This window comes from Triticum aestivum, chromosome 2A (genome assembly GCF_018294505.1).
Source record: "Triticum aestivum cultivar Chinese Spring chromosome 2A, IWGSC CS RefSeq v2.1, whole genome shotgun sequence".
In the NCBI taxonomy this organism is placed as follows: domain Eukaryota; kingdom Viridiplantae; phylum Streptophyta; class Magnoliopsida; order Poales; family Poaceae; genus Triticum; species Triticum aestivum.
In genome coordinates, this window is record NC_057797.1 from 35591275 (window position 1) to 35610470 (window position 19196).

At 43.1% G+C, this 19196-nt stretch overlaps 3 protein-coding genes across 4 annotated transcripts; 2 read left to right on the forward strand and 1 right to left on the reverse strand.

The window, feature by feature from the left end:
- Positions 1 to 1523: 1523 nt before the first annotated feature.
- Positions 1524 to 6363, reverse strand: LOC123187255 (lactoylglutathione lyase). The gene is made up of 8 exons (XM_044599066.1): positions 6116 to 6363; positions 5881 to 6024; positions 5137 to 5198; positions 4505 to 4565; positions 4326 to 4405; positions 4161 to 4231; positions 3967 to 4056; positions 1524 to 1908 (listed from the first exon to the last, which is right to left on the reverse strand). Exons 1-8 carry the CDS (start codon positions 6215 to 6217, stop codon positions 1808 to 1810), a joined length of 711 nt encoding a protein of 236 aa, XP_044455001.1. The 5' UTR covers positions 6218 to 6363; the 3' UTR covers positions 1524 to 1807.
- A 73-nt stretch (positions 6364 to 6436) lies between these two features.
- LOC123187254 (uncharacterized protein KIAA0930 homolog) lies at positions 6437 to 11942 on the forward strand. 2 transcript variants are annotated; one of them, XM_044599063.1, is made up of 11 exons: positions 6437 to 6731; positions 7122 to 7314; positions 7413 to 7466; positions 8123 to 8229; positions 9031 to 9148; positions 9230 to 9304; positions 9485 to 9631; positions 10281 to 10335; positions 10559 to 10690; positions 10886 to 11097; positions 11600 to 11942. In XM_044599063.1, exons 1-11 carry the CDS (start codon positions 6625 to 6627, stop codon positions 11621 to 11623), a joined length of 1224 nt encoding a protein of 407 aa, XP_044454998.1. In that variant the 5' UTR covers positions 6437 to 6624; the 3' UTR covers positions 11624 to 11942. The 2 variants fall into 2 exon arrangements, with proteins under 2 accessions (XP_044454998.1, XP_044455000.1); XM_044599065.1 differs by having other exon boundaries at positions 10568 to 10690.
- Positions 11943 to 12921: 979 nt separating this feature from the next.
- Positions 12922 to 18975, forward strand: LOC123187256 (glycerol-3-phosphate dehydrogenase SDP6, mitochondrial). The gene is made up of 7 exons (XM_044599067.1): positions 12922 to 13334; positions 14302 to 14775; positions 15270 to 15601; positions 16195 to 16355; positions 16718 to 16976; positions 18265 to 18562; positions 18637 to 18975. The coding sequence occupies exons 1-7, from the start codon at positions 12971 to 12973 to the stop codon at positions 18642 to 18644; spliced, it is 1896 nt and encodes a 631-aa protein (XP_044455002.1). The 5' UTR covers positions 12922 to 12970; the 3' UTR covers positions 18645 to 18975.
- The last annotated feature ends 221 nt before the right edge of the window (positions 18976 to 19196 follow it).

A 19196-nucleotide genomic window follows, 5' to 3' on the forward strand; every position in this document is an offset into this window, starting at 1 on the left:
CATGCAGTCTGTTGCCGTGATGCGAGAAGAGTACGAGGACGACCACCTTAATCACCACGGCAGTAGGCCCCCACGCTGGCACAATCCAGTCTGTCGCCGCCAGGCCGGGCCGGCACCGCCACAGTACCTAGCAGCCAACACACATACGCACACCCTACCCCTATGAGCACCTCCGAAAGACTGAACCAGCATATATCTTAAAATTTACGAAGTCACCGTAGGCACCTCGTCTTCGACGAGAACGTCTCCTCCCACTGAATGCACATCGCCGGAAATCCTTAAATAAATCCAGAAATAAATGCGAGCACGAGGATTTGAACCCCGATGGGTTTGGGATACCAGAGTCCCTCTAACCATCAAACCATAGGTTGGTTCACATTACCCCTTCATAAAGGTGGTTTCAATTAGTAGAAAAATATCCATTTTATTACCCAATTAAAGTTGGTGGTTCACATTACCCTTCGTCTATTTTTATGCTCCTTTCACCCCTTAAATAAACTCACACATGACGAAAGAACCCCTGGGTGGTTTTGTCTCCACTTGCTGCTGACATGGCACTGGTCAACTGTGGTTTTGACCTGCCGTGGGTCTCCCTTGTCAGGCGCAACTAAGATTGATGGGTGGGGCCTAGAGGAGGCGGGGCCCGCCTGCTAGGCCCGTCTCCTTCCTCCTACGCTCGCCCGCTCAAGTGGATAGGGGAGTTCTCTGGTGGGTAGAGTTGCGACGGGAGAGCAGTAATTGGCTCAATTTTGAGTGATGAAAGCCGGCAGCAATGGTGACCGTGATGTAGGAATTCGAGCACGGGAGCTCGAATGCTTCTGGCTAGGGCTCCTCGGAGGGGAAGGGAAAGGTGGGGGTACTAGGAGCTTGAGCAGGCAACTCTATCTCACCCCCGCAGCCTCACTCACAGGTCAAAACCATCGTTGACTAATGCCACATTAGCTACAAATCATTGACTAATGGCACATCAGCTACAAATCGAGACAAACCACCCTTTTTTTTCTGGTATGGGTTTGTTTAGGATGTTAAAAGAGCAGAAAAATAGACGAGGAACTAATTAGTATAATAGCGTTTGCTATTTCTCAGTCAACAGTCTACGCGTGCCATGTGCAGAACACCGGGGAACTGATCAACAGCTGGCAACGGCGGCTGGCCATGACATCGCCCGCGGAGGTGCAACCGCGGCGACATCAGCCCAACTATTAGAGCATCTCCAACGGCCGCACAAAAATTCCGCCCCAATAAACATTATAGCACGTCACTGTAGCATTTTTAATGTACCAGTACCAACTTTGCTTTGGCAGGCGCCCAAAAAGCAAACAGTGCAAATTGTGAAGCACGCGCAATCCGGCGCCCAAAATATGCTGCGCGCGATAGCGTTTTGCAGCGCGCGCCCAAAAACTTTTAGCGCTACAGCTTCTGTTGGAGCTTTTAGCGCTACAGCTTCTGCTGGAGCTGCCCGGCGCCAAAAAACTAAACTTTTAGTGTGCGGAGCTCTTTTTGGACGCCTGTTGGAGATGCTCTTAGTCTGAAACGGGGGTGGACGTGACTGAAACTTTTAATAAATTCCAGTCGCCAGACGAACAGTCTGCCCCCTAATTTATTTATGCCGAAATGTCCAACCTGCAGCTTACATTACTGAATGGTTACAACGCCAGATCTATGCTCAAACATCGGTCACATGATATCTTTGCTCATGACGCTGTAACTAGCGGTGCAAGAATGTAAGCATGGTCCGTATAACTGAGTTCATATCATTTCTGAAGGCGCGAAGCCATTTTACCGGCATTGGAGTTTCAACACTTCATCATGATGCCGCAGCAGTCACCTCCCCGATTCTCTTCAGGTCAAATATTTCAATCCAGTAACCATCAGGATCCTTGATGAATGCGATGCCTTTCATTTTCCCTGCAGCCAAATACTGTTTATTACATCGCTGCCCTAAGCATCGGTTAATGGATATTGAGGTACAAAGGAAACAAACACATCTCTGACCATATTGTTCTCCACGACTGTAAGAGCAACAAACAAGTTTACAAGAATGCAATCAACATCAGTAACTGATTTTATCCATCAGCTCTACTCTTACGCCCATAAATTGGGTTAAAAGCTTGAACAATTCAAGAGCAAAACTGAACTAGTTGACGAAATTCCGGTGCGTGTCTTTCAACTTGTGAGGCACATCTAGTGACTAGCAGCACCTATTCACTCAACTCCTAACGATGATCTAACATGAGCATGATACAGATGGTTGAAACAGGAGACGTAGATCACAGATCTAAAAAAGATTTGGCCAATTGTTTTGTGCTAAAGCATAGTGCCGCATTTCAAGACTCAATGTGCAGTACGGCAAACAAATCACAGAAGTCATCTTCCCGATGTGGGACATCAGCGATGATGCAAACGTCAATTAAGTGTAAATTCAGGCCAGAGGCTAACAATTTATCAAAATTACAAATGACAATTTCACACGATATTAATGAAATAGTGAGAACATGTAATGAGCTGGTTGTCTTCTGAAATAGGAAGGTGAAGGAAAGCTCAACAGCTCCATGGAAGTTCGAAATCAATCAACGGTTTGGAGATAACTCTAGATTGAAGCAATGTGTAAGGAGTGGGTATCAACAGAAAAATGATATATCACCCCTCCCAAACAAATATTTCACCATTTACTTTGTGAAAATTGAAATCACATATATAGACCATTCACTTGGAGATGATTAACCAAAGTAGCAGGCTGGCCATATAATTATATTAGAGAATTCATAGATTCTTTTGAATCAACTAAAGTTTCAACTCAAGTGTAACATCAAACGATATGTATCTTAAAAGCATATAGAATATATGAGCTATAGAGAAAAATAAATAACACGTGATTAAGATGTTGTACATACCTATGTGCTGTCCACTGTGCTAGTGTGATTCAAAGCGTCTTTACATGGTTGAGACTAGAATACTCTCATTTACTTTACATGAAGATTGTATAGAATATCGATTTGTAATTTTAACATGTTGTAGTTTGCTTGTGCCAATTGGTTGAGCATAGAAGTAACATGACTGTCCTAATATGGTTGTACTTCTGCATGACAAAATTAGTTGGGTTCACCAATAATATGAGTGCCCCATACATATGGCTCTAATAGGTATCCTAGAAGTATAAATACTACATGCTCTCCTCCCCATTTAGCCCGTCCGCAACTTGCCACAATGCCATTGTTGTTCAGATTCAATCATGAAGTGGATACATATATTCCTTTCACATATAACTATTGAGTATTGAGATATTGGAGCATACCAAAATATTGTTTGTTTTGATAGGCTGGTCATAGATGAACATAGCCTATCAGAGTATATAAACCCAAGCATGGCTTAGTTTAGATGTCGTAAAGTGAGGTTTTGTTCGATTCGTCGTCATAATCACAGATGGTCAATGCTTCACTCCACTTAACCAATGACTTGAAGCAGAGTGGGAGGGGCCAACACCCCATTTACCTGACACAAGATGGACAAATTGTGTGGTTCTCCGGGGTGAAATGTCCAAGATGCTATAGTAGTGGATCTACAAGATGTTGCAATAGTGGAGTGATCCAAGGAGGCCTTGAGCCTGAAAGGTCGCTCAAGATTTCAAAGATGTTGATGCTAAGCAGGTCCTGGATGCCCCTCAAGATTGTAAACTATATGAAACACATGCCTTGAATTTTTCTGTTTAGATTGTTATTCGAGTAATACAGATAATGCTATGTGAAGTGCATCTAGAGAGTAGTAGCAACTATTACTCCACTCCTAACAAGAATTTAACACGGCATGATACAAATGGATATAAGCCTTTTAACTAAGTTTCTTGCTTTCTCCCTTAACGTTTGCCATGATTTATATTGAATTAACAATTCGGTATCAAGGCCATATGCAACACCAGTACGCCACATAATATTGACGATCTAAAAGGAGTAGGCAGCCTAGTTTTACCATCATCTGGTTTCTTCACAAACTCTACCCCAAGACTTTCGAAACGCTCGCATGCCTTGTAGACATCATCCACAGTTACCCCTATATGGCCTGAATAAAAAAAGATATGAGCGTTGCAGCATCTAAGAGATTCATGGTGAGATTAAGCAAAAGCAGTGGTAACATTTTTACACAAGAATCTTTGTTGCACATACCGAACCCACGAGGGTCTGAGTTCCCATTATGGTACCCTTTGAATTCAGGATCACTTTCTGTGCCCCAGTTGCTACAGTGAAACCAGGAGTTTATCAATATATTAGTGGGCAATCGGCGCTACTGAGAAACAATCAAGGACAGTATTAAAGAATAACAAAACATACTGAGTGAGCTCGATCGTAGCCTTTTGCCCAAAAGTCCATCCAGTCCGCTGGACAGGATCAGCGGGGGCTGCAGACAAGTCCTATCGACAATGCCAAGGTAAAGAACCAGAGGAGTTAGCTGATTCGTGTAAACTGTCAAGTCAAGTGATTTATTGTTCCCCTAATCAAGCAACTCTTACCTCGTAACCAAGAAAATACAAACTGAATTTCATCTCAGGAAAATCCAACCTTTTCAGCAACCTGGTTTTGTTAACAAAACGTAAAAGAAACAACAAGCAGTTATTGTCGCACGACAGTGCAATATGGTTTTTGATGGACACTAATAGTGCAACTACATTTGAGACACTCTGCAAATTCCTATTTATTAGCATATCCATGAACCTCTCAGTCGCTAATCGTAGTCTGCTGTTTGTATACTTGAGAATTGATAACTTCAGTGCCTTTTTCTAAAATATAAACATGTGGTAAATTATAACAATTTGAAGCACATCCAGCAAGAGGCCAAAACTAAGGCCTTGAGCTTTCTGTTGTGCAGTAGAACTGAATTATAGAGCCTATTCCCTTCTGGTTCAGATCCTTGCTGCTCCAGGTACCAATTACGGAATTACCATATTTCCACGCAATTACATCCTTGCTTGCTAGGAGAAAATTCAAAGCATGGCTTGATATGCAATGATAATAGCTTTTCTTGAAAACCCGGAAATTTAATAGAACATTTACAGATTTCACTAAGGAAATCAATGACCCATGGATGTTCTTCTCACATGCACGACCACATTATCTAAAGGAAGACAAAAGAAAGAAAACTCACGACATGCCCATCACACGGGAGTAGAAGTCAAGGCTCACTTTTGGGTCCTTCACGCGGAACATCTGTAAGCAAAAAAAAAAGAAGAGAGAAAAAAATTCATTATGGTAATAGCAACCGATTGGGACAACCTGAAATGCTGCTAGCAACAAGCTGCTCCACCAACTGTTCGACCAATTGCAGAGGAAATGAAGTTTCATGGCCTAGTACAATATAACACTAAAAAAATTCCTCAGTTTATTGAGGAGGATCCAAAGCACCCCTATCGAAAATACAAGCCCATGAAAGCCTTTGATGAGCTGCCTATGCTACACCCAAACACATAGTTTCCAGCATTAGGCAGGGTAACTCCATACCACAGGCGTTGAAATGAACATATGCAACAGGGAAAAGGCAGCAGCATATCGGGCCAAACAAAGAAGGATGACAAGTTAACTTTGCAGTTGCAAAACCAACAATGTTGCTCCTGCTCGAAATTATCACATCACATGGAACTAGCAACACCCATGACCCATCACTTAGTCCTCGGTAAGTGTTGTTTCCTCCCAATTTTACAGCCTGACATTATTACAAGCACCTACGGACCAGTGTTCGACAGATTGCCTCGGCCAAATCCGGCCACATAGCGACTTCCGCTCCACAAATCAAACCCGCAGAATCGCGAAACTGAATCCAGTAGCACACGTATACTGGCTGAATCCGCGGCTGAACGTAGTAGTGCGAAGCAAAGGGGAGGGAGTGGCTTACAGTCTGCTGCATGATGTAGCCCTTGGTGGCCGGGTCGGCCTCGGCCTGCAGGCCCGGGTTGTTGGCCGGCGCCTCCTTGGCCCCCGACGACGTCGACATGGCGGCGAACGCGGCCGGGTAGGACCGGCGAGCCCCGGCGAACCCCTGCAGAACCCCGATCAGAAACCGTGAGCGGAAGTGCGGACGGAACCCGCGAGAGCGCGCGACGATCGAGTGAGCGGGGAATCGCGGAGACCTTGGGCTGGGCGAGGCGGGGGGCGCGCGGCGCGGCGGAGGAGAGGCGGCGGAGGGCGCAGGAGGAGGAGAGGAGGGCGGAGCGGAGTGTGGCGGCGGCCATGGCAGAGCGGTACGGCGGGATTATTTAGGGGAGAGGATTAGAGGAAAGGCTGGGCTGGTGAGCTGGCGTGCGGTGCGGTGTGCCGGTTCTGGACGGGTTCGCTGTGGGTCGGGTTCGCTGCGGCGTGCGCTGGCAGGTGCGACGCGCCACGTCTCCGCGGCTGGCGGGCCACGTGTTGGCGACCGGCGCCGGAGATCCGCTCGCCCGTCTTCCTCCCCTGCTCCGCTCCGCTCCCCTTCCCCCAGTCGAGTCTCCTCCGCTGCCGGGCATCGAGTCCTTCTCCCGCTTCCCAAGCCGCGTGCGTGGTTCTCACGGCCGGGGACCCCGATACCCCGCGGAGGAACTGGCGGTTGCTTCCCACGCGCGTCCCCTCCTGATCCCCTTCTTCCCAGTTGCCGTGCCGCGCGATGGCGGCGCCGCCTTCCACCTCCTCGCCGTCCGGGGAGGTCCCCGTCGAGAAATCGCCTACTGACCTAACCGGCGGCGACGACCACGGCCAGGCGTCGCCCTCGAGGTAAGCGCCCTCTCCCCATCTCTCCCTCTGTTCTCCCCTCTTCGGTTTCTAGCTTCAGCAGGCACAATTCGATCATAGAAGTCAAAAATTCCCATCGGCGCAACTGGCCACGAGTAGCCAGAGTTGACAAATTAAGGATTGCGGTTTCCAATTTGGCCTCAGCGTAGCTACGCTGATTGTCTGTACTACCTCGGTAGTCGTCTCCTCGAACACGGTTGCTGCCTATGCAGTGCAACTGGATGATCCGGTTCTCCGAGGGCATCGCCTTGGTAAAATTATACATGTCTATAACAGGGACACACTTGCGTTTCACACTATAGATATATTATCTACCTATATATGCCTCGGATGCTTACGCAACTACTGTTTTGTGCACGTTTCTGTTTCCAGGGCCGAACTGCTTAGCATGGTGAAGAAGCATTCACATTTGATCGGGTGGACTGTTGTTGAGTCTGAAGATGATCCTTCGGACGTCGAGATGGATGATAAATTCTGGCATGAGATGCTTGATCTCTTCTTCGTGCGTGGTAGGGTCTCAAGGAGCAGGGAGGAGGACGACCTCGTCTTCTTTGTCAACAGCGCGGTACCTTCTATAGGCCTGCTGATTTTCCCCTTATGTTAGCCTGGTACGATGTTGCCCTGTGCAATATGCATCTCACCGTTTGTTGCTGCTGGCTGTAGATGCAGAAGATGGAAGATCTGCCTCCCTTTTTCGTGCGGAGATGGGCTCCTACGGTAAAACAAGCTACACTGAATCCACTTTACTAAAGATTTTTTGGCTAATTCTTGAGGCTTCCTTGGTAGTGTAGATTCAAGAAATTTTTATAAAATATATATTCGCTCTTTCTTCACTTCTTTTGTATTTGTATGTCCTCTACTGTTGAGTTAATTCTGTTGCAACCATAACAAGTATGTTCTGTATTCAGTTAAGCTCACAGTTTTTGTAACTATTGTTAAAATAAACTGCTTTATAAGTGAAAGTGTTCCCACTATTTTATTTCATTAACCCTATATATATAGAAAATTTATTCTAATTTCTTGTTCTTAACTGCCGAAGGAGCCCTTTTTTGGTACCTGCTACACAATGTTCATATGTATAACTGTAATGAACATACAGTACTGGAAAATTTTATCTGTGAGTTGCATGACGACAATGTTAGATCCCTTGCCATTTATAACTTTGTATGCATGAACAGATGAACACTCAATACAGTAATTTTCATGTTTGTGAGGTGTAATTTTTAAGACCAGTGACAATGGGGAAATCCTTATCAGTGTTTCTTTTATGTCTTATCTGATTAACATAGTGTTAGTTGGAGAACCCATGATAAGAACAATTACTTTCTGTTGAATTACTGGGCTAAATATGCTCCTTTTTTTGCAATTGCCAGCTTGAAAAGCTCATCAATGCTAATTCAACTGAGGTTGATTGGGAACGTTCCTTCTATTTGAATTTAGTCGCTCACACATCATATACTGTGACAGTGGCATTGTGCAGGTATGTTTCTGTGGCACTTCCGCTAAGATCTTACAAGCTTTATATGCTCTGAACAATTAGCTATAACTAGGCATAAGAACAACTAAAAACCTCTTTTGGTGATCTATTGAGGTGTCATGGCTGGTTTGCGAGACACTGGAGTTTATAGGAGAGGTGTAACAACGGTGGTGCAGAGTGCGTGTATGTTCACCATCGATGTGGCCTTGTGTTGAGCTGTAGGCTATATAAGCCAGTCTGCACCCAGAGAATGGTTAGGCTGAACAAATTGAGAGAAATCTACCAATTAGCCTCCTACTCTCAGTTATTCCTCTTCTTCTCCAAGCCTTCGTGTTTGCTATCTTCATCACGTCTTGGCAGATCGCCAATGGCAACGGGGTGCTAAATGAAGTAAATCCTTATATTAATACAACACTTTTGGTCTGTTAACTATAGTCAGTTAAAGAACTCCCCAGATTTTTGGTTCATAGTTTCTCACCCTTTATCAAAATCTGAGACAGTTGGCAAATAATGATTGTCATGTTATCTAATTCCGTATTGAAACAGCATTCTCTGTTTCAACTAAATGTTGAGAAACGGGTCTGGGTTGTTGGTACGATCACACTTTTTTCATTAGCTGGCTGAACAATTTGTGACCACAAATTTATCTTTCAGCTTGAGTTTGCCCTGGAATGTTAAGGGACTCACAAATCTTAGAGTACCAGTAGTATCAATTGTCATGCACAACAAAACCTTTTTTTTTCATAACTCCCCTCTGTAATATTTAATGGTTGGTTATGTGCTTCTTCTAATCTACTTCCACAGTATCAGCAATCTTCGCAATCGTGCAGACAAAAGCAAGCTGTTGCCTCCAATTTATAAGGTTTCGAAAACTGTATATGCATCCCCTAGCCGTGTAAATTTCCGCCTTGATCAAAGAAAGGTAATTTTTTCTGGCATCATCTTTTCAGAGAGACTGCCTTTCAATATAAATAATCTGTCGTAACTCACATCCCTTTAATAGGCTGTAGAGACAGTACCTGCATATCCGAACATTTATTTCTCAGTTGATGACTTCGATGATCCTTTTGATGCTGTGGTGAGTTCTGATTTACTTCTCCCAAAAATTACATAACATTGTGTTCTGGCAATACTTGCAAATATTGTAGATGCCTACGGTTTTATTACTGATGTTCCATGGTTTTACCTTCAGATGGCTTTGACCATATACTTTCTAAGTTAACCATAAAGAGTAAAGTGATCTTGTAAATTTGAGCAGGTTTTGTCAGACCCAGAACACTGCTATTGTGTGATTCTCAATGCGCATGATGGGGCAGCATTTCCTGAAGAAAGTGAATCAAGCAATGTCAGTTCTAATATACAATCTGGGATCAACTCTGGGAGCAGTGGAGAGAACCCACCAAAGGTTCACTCTCTTCCTAAATGAAGGTTTCTTTGTAACCTTTTTTAGATTCATTACATAAGATAATGTTGGTAGAGAAGATGTGTGGACAACCCCCTGAACTATGGGGGTGTGTATTGTTCAGCGGGTCGACCAGACATCTTCTCTAATTGTTCAACTATTTTATGAAATCCCATCCCTGAACTGTACAGTTTGTCTGTGCTCTGTCGTGTGAAGCAGCTTTCCCAGCCAACCCTTCTCTCTTCTCTCCTCTGTTTTGTTCTAACCTGCACCTTCAGCGGGATCTGGCCCACAGTAAGGCGAAGGGCTGCTTATAAGTACTCCAAACATATAGCTCTCTGCTCCCTATTCTCTTTTGTTTTATTGACCTATGTTTAAATTACTCTCTGCATGCCCGTATTCCTGCTGCTTAAAACCTAGTTATACTTCAGAAGCTATCTGTTCTGGGAGATATTTCTGACTGTATGCAGTATTTGCTAGTAACACCTGTCCCTTTAGGAAGAAATCCATATTACTATGTGATGTAACTCTCCAAAATTCATTTTACACTTAACATTCAAACCATACTAGTGCACTCATCATCCTTCTCAAAAGGAATCCTAGATTTCACGTTGATTTGGTTATGTGGACCTAACTATGATTTCTATTGCAGAGAACTCTCTTCTCAGGCTATGTCAGCTATCAAAATGTCCGGGAAGCTTATGATGGTTAGTCTTTCATTCGTTTACTTTATTTACAAGGAAACTATTATGCTTGTGGTCCTATTATCAAGTATTGTTTTCTGCAAGTATTTTGTTCTCAGCAACTAAGCATGATTCAGTCTTCATAATACTACTTCTAACTGCTGGACACTATACTCAGCCTAGATAGGAGATGTCCTGTTTGAGATTTTGATAGGTTTTATTGTTTTCTAATGTATACTTCTCCTAGTGTTATCAGCTGGCAGATCCAAATTCGGGAGCTTCCTCTCACTTGGGCAGGACAATACTAAACTCGATAAACTTTTCATGAGGGGCCCTGAAGGACGTGGGGAAGTTGAAGTTGCTGTTTCTGGGATTGCAGGTTTTGTATGATCTGTCTATTCTCTGCAAACCATACCACTTAATGGCGCAATCTAGTTTACAATTTGCTCTGTTGTGACCAATAACAAACTTTATACACAACCCTCAAATATGCCCATGCACTTTTGGTTTTGCTGTAGCTCTGCTGCAAGTTGTTGACTTGTCAAACTGAAATGGATGTTTTTTTATTAATCAGATCAGAGCCGTGAGAGACCGAAGAAAGATGCAGGAGATAACTTCCGGGTTCTTGTTCGTAAGGCGGCTTCTGCTGCATCAAAGTTGGCAGAGCAGGCCTTCGAGGCTGCATCTGCCAACAAACGGTTGGATGATAAGCTTCTTCCGCTCAAGTGTTGTTTGATGTCAGTATCTCTTCCTTGGGACTTCATTGCCCATGACTTGTTGCACAAGGTAAGGTCTTCACTGTCGCTCCTGGATAATGTCCAAACTATGTTGATGTTTAAAATTGTTGGAAACTAGCCCCCCCCCCCCCCCCCTCTCTTAATTTGGTCATATCACAGTCATGCATTTTATATTATGCCATAACTGAGTGAGATAATTGCTTATGTACTTGTATATATTATATTTTACTTGTATCACAGAACCTGGTCATATTTTCGATGTGATTAAGATTGTGAAGATAAATATCAGTCTATACCTGTGAAAAAAAAACTATCAGTGTATACTATGTGCTTAAATGGTGTTTCTGTGGACATAATTTCTTGCATATGATTATGTACGGCCTTCAGACATACTACTATATTTTATTGGTGATTGATTGAAATACAACTAGATTAGGTTCTCCTCATGTTTGGTGTAATTGTTCAGGTCTATTTTATTTCTTAGTTGGTGTTCAGGTCTAATTAGTTCAGCTCTGACGATAGTATTGACATATATTCTGTCAATGTACCAGGAAACGCCACCTCTGGACTTCTGAGGCTACAATTCCACGGTGACGTGAAGGGCTGTTCATGGAATTTCTACGCATCTAACCAGGAAACTTCCGCACAATCTCCACCGCTGTAGAGATCACGCAGAAGTTTGTGGGTTCGATGTGTCGTGGACTTGAGTAAATGGCGTGCGAGGAAGGATGGAGCTACCCAAGAGAGTGGGATATGATGTGCGTTGTGTGCTTTGTTATTAGATCAAAAACTTGTAGCGTTTGAGCCTGTCTCTGTGCTGCTGCAGGCTAGATGACTAGGGCATGTAAATATTCAGTGCTTCTCTTTCTGTGGGAAAATATGCAGTGTTTATTCCGTTGCTTTGTTTATTATTATGTCACATGCGCCGTCGAGCAAGCAAGTCTGCTGCACGGTCTCTGTAGCCTGTAGTGTGGAGAAGACGTGCCCGGCATTTGCTCGGACTTGTGGTGACAGGAACAGGGGAGCTGATCCTCTGCTCCTTTTTAGCTCACACTATTTTTACGCTAAATTAAAAATGTTCAGTGAAAACCGGACAAATTTCTGCTTATTTTTTATGATGAGAACAAATATAGTACAAGTTGTACAAACTAACTAAAAAAACAAGTTGTACATAGAGCAAACGATGCAGATTGCAACGTGTTTAATAAAATAGACCGTTTCCTCTTAAGTGCTTATGTCTATTTATGATAGTGGTGCCCCTCTACGAATAAGGAGCACACCGATGCCTCAGCAAAATCCATCTATTTTTCTAAGCAACTCCCTAAACACGTTGCATTGGACATGGCCTAAGATCGGCACGATCCTCTTCCGTTGCAAGTTGTCGACGGGTGAGACAAAACTAGTACTAGTATTACAAATATACTTTCTCCGTTCGCTAGTATAAGATGTTTCAACATTTTTTGATTTATTTCAGGATTTTCGGCGATGTGCATTCAGTGGGAGGAGACGTTTCCGTCGACGACAAGGTGTCTACGGTGACTTCGTAAATTTCAAGATGATATGTCGGCTCAGTCTTTCGGAGGTGCTCATAGTGATAGGGTGTGTGTGTGCGTTCATAGGGGTGAGTGTATGCGCGTGTATATGAGCGCTTGTGTCTGTACTGATGTTAAAAAAAACATATTATATTTGTGAACGGCAGGAGTTTGCACAGAGAAAAAAATGTCTGAGAATCTGAGTCCTCCAAAAATCGTGTAAAGATTCTTCCACCGCGCGCGCCCGTGCGAGCCCTGAAAAGTGGGAAAGAAAACCAAAATCACGGCTCCACCGAATATACCGAGGCCATTTTCTCCCCGCAACCCCTCCCGAACGCAGCCACCCAGCTCAGCACCGAGCCGCGATCCCACGCGTCCGCACGCCGCACCATGGCCGCGTGGCGCCTCCGCGGCGCCGGCACGGCCCTGGCCGCCACCTCCGCGCTGGCCGCGGCGGCTGCCGCCTGGCCGTCGCCGGTGTCCGCCTCCGACCCGTCCCCCGCGGCCCTCGAGTCCGCGCGGCAGCTCGTGTCGCGGGCCGGCTCGGGCGGCCCTCCCCCGCGCGCCGCGCAGCGGGCGGCGCTGGCCGGGTCCACGGCCGCGGAGCCGCTCGACGTGCTGGTGGTCGGCGGCGGCGCCACCGGCTGCGGCGTCGCGCTCGACGCCGCCACGCGCGGCCTCCGCGTCGGCCTCGTCGAGCGCGAGGACTTCTCCTCCGGCACCTCCTCCCGATCCACCAAGCTCATCCACGGCGGTGCGTGCTCTCCCCCCAACCCTAGGGCCCCTCCGGAGATTCATCCCCCTTTTGCGCGTAGATCCTCCTTGTTTGCAGTTTTAATTTAGCTCTCCTGCATTCCGTTTTTACGGAGCGTTAACGCCGAATCTTCTCGAGAAGTCCTTGGCCGACTAGAGTCAGTGGTCCAGGCCAGTGGTCACTCACTCCCATCTTAAGCCAGTGAGACGATTCAATGTAATCGAGAGTGTGGGTCAGGGCTTGACGATTTTATATACTGGCAGTGACCACTTCCTTAATTATCCCCTTCCGTTTACTGGGATAATGAATCGATACATTTCTTGTTACTAGCATCGTAAGTTTGGTGATCACTCCAGTACATGTTTTAATAAGTATAAGCAGCACATAGTTAATTTTCCAGCTATAGATGTTGTTTGGCTCTAATTACATACACGTCTATCTGATACCAGTATCAATCAGAATTTAGTACAGCACGTTTCGTTGGATAAATGCCTAGAGATCAAAGTGACAAGTATTCCTAAACCTAAACCTAAACCACCTTACTGTAATGACACCCGATTTCTGATTTGGTATGACACCCGAGTGTGAGCCACTGAAGAGCAATAGTCAGTACAGTTATCAAATTGACGACCCATTTCTGTAAGGTTCAGAGCTTCGTCATAGATCAGTCATTAATAACTCAGGTGCTTTGTGCACTGTGATTGCTTTCTAAAGAAAGAGAGCATAAAAATACTTCTTAAACCAGGATTTTTTTAAGTATGCTTTTTGTTGTTTAGTGCAGCGAAGTTTTTTTTTCTTCTCTTTGGACATGTATTCATGTTTATGCAACATTGTCAATCATCTTTCTTTTTTTAATCTTTCAATGTGTCCATATTAAATCTGTGAGCTCAAGCATATATTGATTGGGTCGAAAGACCAATAGACCATAGCATGGTTCATCATTTTTGCGTTGAATTCATTTGTACAGGTGTGCGTTACTTGGAGAAGGCAGTGTTCAATCTTGATTATGGGCAGCTGAAACTGGTTTTTCACGCTCTTAAGGAGCGCAAGCAAGTTATTGAGAATGCTCCCCACTTATGTCATGCTTTGCCATGCATGACTCCTTGCTTTAACTGGTTTGAGGTTGTATACTACTGGTTTGGTTTGAAGTTCTATGATATTGTTGCTGGAAAAAGGCTGCTACATTTATCACGGTATTATTCTGTAGAAGAATCAGTTGAGCTTTTCCCGACCCTTGCAAGGAATGATGGTGACCGTAGCCTACGAGGAACCGTAGTTTACTATGATGGTCAAATGAACGACTCTCGTTTGAATGTGGGGTTGGCATGCACATCTGCAGTTGTTGGTGCAGCTGTTCTCAATTATGCTGAAGTGATCTCCCTCATTAAGGATGAATCAGGAGAGAGGGTCATTGGTGCACGCATCCGTGACACGCTATCAGGTAGAATAAAGTATGTCTTTTCTCTTTACACTGTATCAAGGATATAATCACTTTAAAGTATGACTCATGTTATCTTATTTTATGATCCGGTGCGTCTTTTCATTGAACATGGATTTACTGGTGGAATTTTTCTAGTTTCAATTGCATCTAGATATCTTAAGCATGTAGACCATGGGAATGTGAATAAATTTTAATTATCAAATGTTGTAGTAGTTTCTAGTCTCAATGCTCAAATAGTGGTAGTTGCACGGATAGAACTTTCTTGTGCTCTACCATAAAACTGTAGTTAACTTATGGTATACAAGTCAACAGGTAATCTGTTAAGCCTGAATAAGGGCAACAGCATACTGTCATTCCAATTGGATTATGTCTTTGTATTTTTTACTTGACAATACTTTCTGTAATGTGGCATTATCATCTGGGATTTTTGTGCTTATCTAGATATGTATGCAGTCATCTTACGTAGTTACTTAACTTCTGGCTTTGTGTGTCAGGTAAGGAATTCGACGCATTTGCAAAGGTGGTTGTTAATGCATCAGGAGCATTCTGTGATTCTGTAAGGAAGATGGCTAACAGTGATGTAGTACCCATGATCGCTCCGAGCAGTGGGGTGCACATTGTACTTCCTGATTATTATTCCCCTGAAGGGATGGGTTTAATTGTCCCCAAGACCAAAGATGGCAGAGTTGTATTCATGCTGCCATGGTTGGGAAGGACTGTTGCTGGGACAACTGATTCTAGTACAGCAATAACAATGCTTCCTGAACCACATGAAGATGAAATACAGTTCATATTGGATGCAATATGTGATTATCTTAATGTTCAGGTTCGTGTACTAGCATATGTGTAACCTTTATTAAAAGTTGTTTTTTCACCACTCTAAACTCCTCTTTACGCCTGCTGGGTTCTATGCTTGAGTATGCGGGTGACATGCTCATGCTAGACCTTATACATGATATTCAATCTAGAGTCTGCTCCCTTTGTTAGGAACTTAGAATGCACTGGTGAACTCTGGAATGTTATATATTTCTTGAGGAAAAGTTAACTTGCCAATTCACGAGCTATGAGAAAGTGCACATGTCTAGGGTCCTGAGGTGCATTCAAAGTTCTATATCAATCTTCCAGCAATAATTAACCTTTCATTTAAGCAATGCCTACCCAATTTTCAGTACTGAAATCATGCATTGCTAAACTCAGTAGATTCCAAAGTGTTTGTAATTGGGTTATTTTGCTCTGCACTACTTTGATCATTGATTCACTGCCATGCATTCACAATATTCTTTTGTATTGTAATACTAGCCATGTGCCTACCATTACTCCTTTTAGTATATTTGTTTTTATTGTATTTTCATATTTTTCATTGTGTTGAATTTCCAACCAAGTAAGGGAGAAGGGGAGATAATTTCATTGTCATATTAGGTGAGGCGTTCGGATGTTCTTTCTGCATGGAGTGGTATTCGCCCATTGGCCATGGATCCATCAGCAAAGAACACGGAAAGTATTTCTAGAGATCATGTTGTATTTGAAGACTACCCAGGGCTAATAACAATCACAGGTGGAAAATGGACAACGTATAGAAGGTAAAGGATTCCACAGTAGCTAATTTTGCTCTGTGTACACATATAAATTAAGCTGGTTTGGCTCACTCAAGTTTTTGCCTGGTTTACTATCATTCATATCTTGATAGTTGTTTATCCCATGCAATGTGTATCATGATGATTATGTATGTAGTACATTGGTTTAATCATTATTGTGAGACATTAATTGGACCGTCATTTATTGCATTAGTAGTTCATGTATTTTTAGTCGGGACTTAATGCATTGGTTGTCTGCTAATACTAGGATGGGATGGTAGGCTATATGGGTGCACTAGCATGCATGTGCAGCATATGTTTAGGTTCCGCTGCTGTATTCTAAATTTCTAATGAGCCTGTTTATTCAGCATGGCTGAAGATGCTGTTAATGCAGCAATAAGATCAGGGAATTTGAAGCCAGCAAATGGCTGTGTGACTGATCATTTGCATATAGTTGGTGGATATGGATGGGATCCTGCTTCTTTTACTGTGCTTGCTCAGAATTATAAGCGAATGAAGAAGACATATGGTGGCAAAGTTATTCCAGGCGCAATGGACAGTGCTGTATCGAAACATCTGTCACATGCATATGGAACTTTGGCTGAAAGAGTGGCTGCAATTGCCCAGGTTTGTGATCCCTCTGCTATAGCAACTTACATACGCAATCTATGGTTTAGCAAGAAGGAAAGAGAAGTTTGATTTTGCCTTTTCTAATTCAAGCCTCAAAGATGAGCACCTACTGGGAAGTATTTTTTTTTACTTCAAATTAGAATATTCAGGAACATAAGCGCAATATAATCATGCACAATATGGCCATCTGTTTGGTGTGTTCCTATGTTGACCATTGCATCACACAGATGCATGAGATATCTGCACACCATTACCACATTAACTTTTTACAAAGTCAAATGTTCATTGGACACGTAGTGAGATCTCAACTTATGAACTGGCTAACGTCTTGTAGTTGGTATCAATCTGGTACGATGTGGCACTGACATGAGGCCCAGCTCAGTAAGTAATGAATGCTCAAGGAAGAGGACATGAAGGAGAAATTTCGTCTCAGTTTTTGGTTTTTAATCACCAGAAATTTAAAGACTCATGCTCCCACAATATCCTAGCTGATCAGGATTCTCCGAAATTTAATGATGCCAAATAAATTTCTGTTTTGACTCTTAAATTTCTGAACTAGTTCAGTATTTCCACTGAAATTGTACTGATAACCTGACGCTATTTGATTTGTTTGTATCAAGGGCTCTCTTACATTTCCAAAACCACTTCGTCTTGTTCTATATGAAATTTTATTATTTGATTTGTACATATTACACTCAGTTCTCTTTCATATGAACTGCCCATGTATACATTTATTGTGCTGGCTTTTGACTATCTGAGATTGCCCAGATAGCCTCAATGGATGTCAACTACTCCCTCCGTTCCTAAATACTCCCTCCGTCCCAAAAATCTTGTCTTAGATTTGTCTAAATACGGATGTACGAAGTCACGTTTTAGTATTAGATATGTATCTAGACAAATCTAAGGCAAGAATTTTGGGACGGAGGGAGTACAAGACCTTTTAGGATTCCACTATAGACTACATACGAAGCAAAATGAGTAAATCCACACTCTAAAGTATGTCTATATACATCCGTATGTAGTTCATAGTGGAATCTCTAAAAGGTCTTATATTTAGGAACGGAGGGAGTATTCAGCATGAATGTATATATTGCGGTGTTCAACTATGCAATGTAACTATGCTGAATCAGCTAGTGTGCATTCATGCTCTCATACAGGCAGCCCATCATACGATTGTATACATGATTCATCATAATGGAACTGTAACCATGCATGTTTTATTCTACTATAAATCTTTGGTTACCATACCTAATCAGCATTATCTGTTAATGGCTTCATTTTCCAGAATGAAGGCTTGGGAAAGCGACTTGCTCACGGATACCCATTCTTAGAAGCTGAAGTAGCATATTGTGCTCGCCACGAGTACTGCGAGTCTGCAGTTGACTTTGTTGCAAGGAGGTGCCGGCTTGCCTTTCTTGACACAGATGCTGCAGGGAGGGCATTACCCCGGATCATTGAGATCTTAGCTTCGGAGCACAAGTGGGACAAGGCAAGGCGGAAACTTGAACAGCAGAAGGGTATAGAATTCTTGGAAACCTTCAAGTCATCGAAGAATGCACAGTTCAGAGATGGGAAACATAACGGTGAGTTTCTTTTTAACATGTTCCACTTTCATACATCCGATTGAGCTTGAAACTTGATGTTTGTTTCGTTGTAGGGCAATGACTGAAAACATAACTACTGTGAATAAGCGTGGGGTTGTACAATTGCGCAAACCAGTTATGTGATTGAACTTCAACAAAGCAGGCTCCAGTACAGAAATTATTCGATGCATGTGTGCTGGTTCCTGATTATCCTTTTGTTTTCCCTGTCTACACTGTGGTTATGTGTCAGATTTGTAGTGAAATAAGATCATCACCATGTCATAGTTGGATATATACATATATGGGAAATTGGTTGGACTAAATAAGGTGGATTGAGGTCTCTGGAAAACCGGCATGGAAATCATGTTTAATCATCTTATTTCTTCGCCTTTTCGGAACAGTTTTCATTTTAATTCTGTTAACCAGATTTACGGCCATCTTATGCAATTACTTTCTCTAATCAAGAAATGCCTAATCTTGAAACTCCTTATTGACCTTCGATATGCTGGTAATCTTCAAATTATTTTTATATGATTTCATTGAACAAAAAATGTTAGCGGACTGAAGTTTTTTTTTTGCGTCTGAGTTTGATATGTGGATATAAGACCTGATGTTCCTCATTTCAAGATTTCTG

Bases quoted from the DNA above. Each gene is read 5' to 3' on its own strand.
- LOC123187255 (XM_044599066.1), bottom strand. From the start codon at position 6,217: ATGGCCGCCGCCACACTCCGCTCCGCCCTCCTCTCCTCCTCCTGCGCC. The intron at 6,025-6,115 runs GTCTCCGCGATT...GGGGTTCTGCAG, and splicing joins CCCGCCTCGCCCAGCCCAAG to GGGTTCGCCGGGGCTCGCCG. The intron at 4,566-5,136 runs GTGAGTTTTCTT...TAACAAAACCAG, and splicing joins TCCCGTGTGATGGGCATGTC to GTTGCTGAAAAGGTTGGATT.
- LOC123187254 (XM_044599063.1), top strand. From the start codon at position 6,625: ATGGCGGCGCCGCCTTCCACCTCCTCGCCGTCCGGGGAGGTCCCCGTC. The intron at 6,732-7,121 runs GTAAGCGCCCTC...TTCTGTTTCCAG, and splicing joins GGCCAGGCGTCGCCCTCGAG to GGCCGAACTGCTTAGCATGG. The intron at 11,098-11,599 runs GTAAGGTCTTCA...TCAATGTACCAG, and splicing joins CCCATGACTTGTTGCACAAG to GAAACGCCACCTCTGGACTT.
- LOC123187256 (XM_044599067.1), top strand. From the start codon at position 12,971: ATGGCCGCGTGGCGCCTCCGCGGCGCCGGCACGGCCCTGGCCGCCACC. The intron at 15,602-16,194 runs GTTCGTGTACTA...TTGTCATATTAG, and splicing joins GTGATTATCTTAATGTTCAG to GTGAGGCGTTCGGATGTTCT. The intron at 16,356-16,717 runs GTAAAGGATTCC...CTGTTTATTCAG, and splicing joins AAATGGACAACGTATAGAAG to CATGGCTGAAGATGCTGTTA.